Source organism: Antennarius striatus, chromosome 17 (assembly GCF_040054535.1).
Source record: "Antennarius striatus isolate MH-2024 chromosome 17, ASM4005453v1, whole genome shotgun sequence".
Taxonomy (NCBI): Eukaryota; Metazoa; Chordata; class Actinopteri; order Lophiiformes; family Antennariidae; genus Antennarius; species Antennarius striatus.
Window position 1 is genome coordinate 17,802,429 of NC_090792.1, and position 6,985 is coordinate 17,809,413.

The window sequence follows — 6,985 nt, forward strand, 5'->3', positions numbered from 1 at the left end:
AAGCTGTGGAAAGAGGAGTGTTGAAAATATCATTGTACCTTATCAAGGCATGTCATGGGTGGAATACATGAAGTATCTGCGCTTGATAAACTGGAAAGACAAAGAGCAAGAAGGAGAATAAATCATGACACCACACTGCTGAGTCCGTACTGTAAGTCCTAACCAGATTCAAAATATTTAATTCTATTCAACAGTTCTAATGTTTTAATTGTTGAGGTCTTGTTATTCATTAATTTATTCTTACTCTCATGAGGCTGAAGGAGTTTCATACTTTTCAAAGAAAACATGCTTCCAGCTGTTGAACTATGAACCCTGAAACCAGCAGACATGTCAACCTGTTTGCTGATAATACTGTAAATTGTTTAAAATGTGCACCTTTACTATTTCTGTATAGCTGAGGTCTGTGATTGGGAAGTAGGAGGTTCTTCCTAGAACCTTTCCTCCTAAGTGAACATCAATATCTGACAGTTACACATTCATTTGTACCGTTCAGTAGTTGAATTCGTTTAAGATATTCTCCGTCATTTAGAATTTTGAGGGAGATGTAGTGTCAGAGATGTGTGAGAGCAGCGACATGACGTTAACATGGACACTGAAACACGAAGAAAGATTTCTTTCTTAAGATTTCTTAAAGATTAGGAATGGCTGACATGACACAATAATTTCAACATGTTTTATTAAAATCACAACTTTCAACTCAATAGTATGGTGGAAGAATTAGAATCTGAGTTCTGTGTGGTTGATGGGACTTAAATCAGTTCAATGTTGTTTCTATGACTGCTGCAGAATCTGTTGTGATTGACTGGAAAACTTTGAATGACTTATAATTTGCAGAAAATCACAGATTTGTTACCTCTCTGTCAAGGGAATTTTTGTCGAGAGGGCAGGTTAGATACTGGACTACAGTTCACCAAAACCATTGGTCAGGGTTTTGGCTTTTTAAGACGAAGGTTAATTACAGCAATGTTTCATTCAGTTCATTTTTATTTGTGAAGCACCGGATTATAGTAAAATGTTATGACACAGGACCTTGTTGGTAGTACTTGCTTTTAACAAGGAAGTGTATCTACCTTGACCGGTTGGGTGGAGAACAAGAGAGAGCCACTCTTAGCCTAGATTTATCTATTCTCAATCCAGTAATTTCAATTAGCTGACATCTTTACATGTTTTTGTTCTTTCTGCTTCTACCTCAAGGCACTTTCCAGGTAGAGGAGGGAAAGACAAGGATATAATTCCTTTTAACAGGCAGAAACTTTGCTCAAAACTCAAGACTGACATCAGGCAGCCATCTGCCTTAACCGGTTGGGTGGAGAATCAGAGAGGGAGAGCCACTGCCTATGTCAACATTATTCTACCTTAACTTAATCCACCTGAACATTCTCCATTGATTCCATTCAGCTGACATCTTTTCATATCATTTGGTTTTCGTTTCTCTAGAAACACTTTAAAGACATTTTTTATGCACTTTTTATGCCCGTCTGGATTTTAAGATGTCTACATTGGAAGTTTGATATTTTTTACCACTAAAAACCTGATGTATGCAATTAGACAAATGTATCTGCATTGTCCATGCAAAAAAAATCTGGATTTAGCAAAAATTATATAAATTAAAAGTGATATTTACAGAAGTATGCACAAAAAAAATTGGAAAATTTAAGAAAACGTTCCATTAAGATCCAATTTTTGAGAAATGTGGGAGGTTTTTTGGCAATTGTTTCATGGATCAGAATTTATAGGATTAATTTACGCTGGTATTTATTTTTATAAATATGTGGCAGGACCAGTATATTTCCTTCGACACCCTTTTGGTAACTCTTTACAGTGTTTAATTTGCGTTCTAAGTCACACTTCATTTTCCCCAAGTGTGACATTAATGCTAGCAGCCTGGAGTTTTGGACTTTGACCGGGGTCATTGTCTTCATATTAGAACAATAATCAATTGCTTCAATTGATCTGGTAAAAATTTAAAAAATCAATTAAAATTAAATTAAACCACCTCCTTTCCAACGTGCATTGTAAAACTCTGATTCTCTCTCTGTCTAGAGAAAGCATTAATAAGAAGACCAGACCTTCAAGATCATCCATCTCTTCACCCTTTATCGAGCAAGTGATTGTGTTTGGTAATTTGATTTTCTACATGCCCTTCAAGCTGAGTTTTTGAATGTCAAAATATTTCAAAGAAATACTTAAAAAGACTTAAACCATGGCCTGAAACTTTTCATTTGTTTCAGTTAACTAAACCACAAAAAATATTGTTGATTACCGTCACCCCAATGTAGGAGCTAGAACCTCCCAAAGTTTCCACTCTTGATTGAATGTCAATCATCAATTAAATGCACCCAGTTTGTGTTATAAGGTTCATTAAAGTTTCTTTGTCTGTGTGATATCTCTACACTAGATTTGATTTGATGGTCAGAATGGATTTCACATCTTTTTGTTCATGACTTGTGTCTGGTTTGTCTTTTCTTTGATGTACTTTTTCCAGGACAGCGTTATGTCATCTACACCTGGTCATAGAATACTACATCTCGTTCTGCTGGGCACTATCCTCCTGGGATGCTTTGTATTTCTGCTTTTCTTATATCATAATCCATCCAGCATTTGGATTTTAGATTCTGTAAATTTTACAGAACCAACAGAACAAGTCAAGGGCGCCATCCCCAACAAAAGCAATGATGTCATTCCCAATAAGAGCAATGATGTCATCCCCAACAAGACCAATGATGTCGTCCCCAACAAGACCAATGATGTCGTCCCCAAGAAGAGGAATGATGATGTGATCACAGTGCTGATGTGGCTCTGGCCCTTTGGGGTAAAACTCGAGCTTAACAGGTGCAGCTCCCTCTTCAACATAGAGGGCTGCTTCATCACACCAGACAGGAACTTCTACAATAAGGCAGATGGGGTCATTTTCCACCATCGAGACCTCTACAGTGAAAGGTTCAATATGCTAAAGCTCCACCGACCAGCCTTCCAGAAATGGATTTGGATGAACATGGAATCGCCCACCAACACACCCAGGATACCTACAATAGAAAATCTCTTCAATCTGACTACCAGCTACCGTCAGGACTCCACCATTCCGCTGCCTTATGGGGTATTAGAAACAGTAGACGGTAAAGAGGAGTTTGTCCTACCCAGAAAAAACAAGATGGTGTGCTGGATAGTGAGCAACTGGAATGAAAAACATGTTCGGGTAAAATACTTCAATGAGTTTCAAAAACACATCAAGGTCGACACATATGGACGTGCCGTTGGAGCATACGTATCTCATGAAGAATACTTGTCCATCATAACCAGCTGTAAGTTCTACCTCTCTTTTGAGAACTCCATCCACAGGGACTACATTACTGAAAAGTTCTACAACCCACTCTCTGTGGGGACAGTGCCAGTGGTTCTCGGCCCACCCAGACAGAACTACGAGAACATGATCCAGGGAGATGCCTTCATCCACGTGGATGACTTCAGCTCACCTAAGGAGCTGGCTGATCATCTGCTGCTCCTGGACAAGAATGAGGAGATGTACCTCAGGTTCTTTGAGTGGAAACACCACTTTAAAGCAAGGACGACCATGTTTGTGACAGAACACGCATGTTTAACTTGTAATTACCTGCGCAGACACAAACAGTACAAGACACTCAGTAATTTTGGCAAGTGGTTCTGGGAAAGTTAGTGCTCCGAAAGATAACTCAGTGATTGTTTTGAATAAAAATGCAGTGCTTTCATTTTTATTTTATTAAACTCATTTAATAAAACTCAAACCAGTTCCTCATCCTCACTGTTTATTGTTATTCATCTTAACCTTTAGAGCAGTGGTTCTTAACCTGGGTTCTATCGAACCCTAAGGGTTCGGTGAGTCGGTCTCAGGGGTTCGGCGGAGTTGGAGGTCAAGACAAAACACCCGACACGATGTGTCAGGTGTTTTTGCCAAACGTACACAAATCATTCGTGATGACACGGCCCCCTTAGCCATCACTGGCTGCAAGTGATCACGCTACATCGATTAGCCTACCTGTGCTACAGGGGATTTTGTGCACTTAGTCGATTTATGCCTGTCATGACGGTACGTCATCTGATTGCTTTCTTAATATTTTAATTCATAGTAACTATGTTGAACAAAAAAAGGAAGTGGTCGGACGAATATGTGCAACGTGAATTTACATGTACTGTATAACGAAACGTGATGGGAGCCAGCATTCTGCATGATTTGCAATGTCAAGTTGAACAACTAGTCTCGAACTGGCAAAAATAAAGGAACACTTCCTTGAGCTGCACGGAAAACAACAGACAGACGGCTGTCAAAATGACATAAGAGGAGCACTTGTCGAGGTGAAGCCACGCATATCTGAACTGGTCTCTCATATCAACAGCAGAAGTCACGCTGATTTGCATGTAGATAATGAACTCTATTTGAATGTAGAGTTCATGCACTGTCTTGGTTTTGTGCTTTGAAAAAGGTGACATTAATGCACAATTCATTAAATACACCAGTAAAACATATACTTGTGTCTTAAATTTGAAAAAAAATAAATGTATTTTTTATACTGAAGAAGGGTTTGGTGAGTGAGCATATGAAACCGGCAGGATTCAGTACCTCCAACAAGGTTAAGAACCACTGCACTAGAGAAAGGTATGGTTTTTACACCACATTTTGCTTTTGCTGTCATTTTTATCTTACCTTTGATTATTGAGGTTTGTCCATTTGGTTGGTGCAAAAAAAGCCAGCATGGTGCAAAAGAAGATTCATGATGGAACCAAGAACAGTTTCTAAAACTCTGCTTGGTGGAGAGATGGGCCATGGAGCAGGAAAGCTATTGACTTCCTGGTTAAGTTTTATTTTTTTAAGTCTACAATTAAAACATGCTGGACACGACACACAAGGGTACTGATTCTATAAGGGTACTATCCTGTGATCAATCTGAATGACTCTGGAAAGCCTCGGATCCAGGAAGGAGTGGAGTCTCTGGCTGGATACAAAAACATAGTTCTGGTAGTTTTGGAGCCCTAAATGGCTCAAAAGAATCAAGTATACACAGGGAGTAACCGTAGTAGTACACACCCAGATGGGTAACGGTCAGTGATTTGGGGGAAAAAAAGTGATTCAGACATGAACTCATAGTTGTTTGGGATCGCTTCCTGTCTGGAGGTATTACTTCCTGTCAGGTTTAAGCCAGAGTTAATGGCACCTCCTGTCCTGTTTTGGTGCATTCATCACACGCCTCATGCTAACAAGAAGTATTATTTTGTACGTGACATATAAATCACATAAGAATCTATCATTTTCTGATTCATTTCTGATATGTCTGCAGATATCATGCAACACGAAAGAAGTAGAGACGCCGTACGAGCTGGTGTGTGTGTGTGTGTGTATTTGTACTTGATAGGGTGTGGTGGATTGCTCTTTGTTTTGACTGTGAATGAACAGGAAACAACTGTCTTGACCTTTGTGGTATTTATGTTGTATTTACTGTATATCCACTGTTGTTTTTGCAGGTTATCCTCACCTGAAACACGTGTAAGTCATTGACTTCATGAAGATTAATGAACATTAGATGAGGATGTCTGTCAGTATGTCAAGCATGTCAGCAGCTACAGCTAATTTCATTCATTGCAAGTCACCAGGGTGAACTCTGGTCATGACAAAAAAATTAATGTGGTGTGTTTCACAATATGGGCTCATGCGGTTAACATGTCGTTACATTAACATACATTTTACATACTACATAAGAATTCTCAATATATGTGTAATAAAAAAAAAATTTTGTGCTTTTTTATAGTAGGTAGATCTTTTTACCTCGTCATTTTGTAAGTAGTTTGTGTGTTTAAAAAGTGTGAACTCAACCGGGTTAGGGTTATTCCACATTTTATTCTGGATTAGGGACATTCATTAATAAAGTGACATTTTGACATTTCTTTTTGAAGTTGATATTTAAGTAACTTCTTTGATCTTTTGTGAAATCTCACGTTGCTGTCATTCTTCTCCCCAGATATCATCATCAACTATCTCCTTCCACAACATTCCTGTAGTTGGAGGTAATGCTGACTTCACTGTGCACCTCTATCATTACATTCATAGACCTGTGTTCAACAAAACCGATCAAGGTTCCAATTCAGGTTAAATTCTACTGTTCTACAATCCTGTTCAAGTCTACATGGTTAACCTGTTTGAACTTGATGAACAGTTAACTGCTGTGTATATTTCTTTGTTCTCAATTAAAACTAATTTCAAAATTGTTGTGTTAGGAGGGTGTGGGAAGAATAAGATGTGCAATCATGACATCAGGTACAGTATGTTTGAAGAAGATGCTCTCCTATTTCCGTGTTCAATAAATGGTCACCAGGTACTTTATCTGTGGCCGTAGGTGACTATAAAAAAAATCTTTCCTCAGAAAATCAGTATTGTCTGTACATTTTGTTTAGTACTGTGCTTTTCAATTCTAACACATTTACTTGATTTATCTCATGCTGTTATTGTAGGTCAGCTACTGCTCTAATGTTCTTATTTTGTATTCACCTACTGTTTCCCAGTGATGGCAAAATAAAGCTTACTGAAGCATGAAGCTTGTGCTGGAGATCGGGTTGATAGCTTCAAGCTTTTCAACAAATTCCTCTTTGGTGGCATCTGGTGACCAAAAGTATGTAGAGCTGCTTTATTTCCAAGTAGAAATAAACTGCTTGTCCATTCTACCCATTTTACAGAGTCCATTGACAGCTGGTTAATATCAGGTGACAATTCTGTCTGACTTTGGACCATTGTTGTGCTGCTTTGAACATATACGGTATTTTTTGTCCGTTTTGAAAGATAGATTTACAACTACTAAAAAAACCCCCAAAAACTTACTAAATAAAATACACTTAAAATGGATATTTATATTTTATCTTCTGAAGTCACGCAGAGAGCCGCAGCATAAGGATGAAGGAGACCCCATGTGGCTCCGGTGACACAGATTATCGACCCCTGATGGTGTCCAGGTTTGTGCATTAA

General features: G+C 38.5%; 1 protein-coding gene across 1 annotated transcript; it reads left to right on the forward strand.

Moving 5' to 3' along the window:
- Positions 1-13: 13 nt before the first annotated feature.
- LOC137611336 (4-galactosyl-N-acetylglucosaminide 3-alpha-L-fucosyltransferase 9-like) lies at positions 14-3,760 on the forward strand. Its single transcript, XM_068339478.1, has 3 exons — positions 14-151; positions 2,044-2,120; positions 2,486-3,760. The coding sequence occupies exon 3, from the start codon at positions 2,495-2,497 to the stop codon at positions 3,671-3,673; it is 1,179 nt and encodes a 392-aa protein (XP_068195579.1). The 5' UTR covers positions 14-151; positions 2,044-2,120; positions 2,486-2,494; the 3' UTR covers positions 3,674-3,760.
- The last annotated feature ends 3,225 nt before the right edge of the window (positions 3,761-6,985 follow it).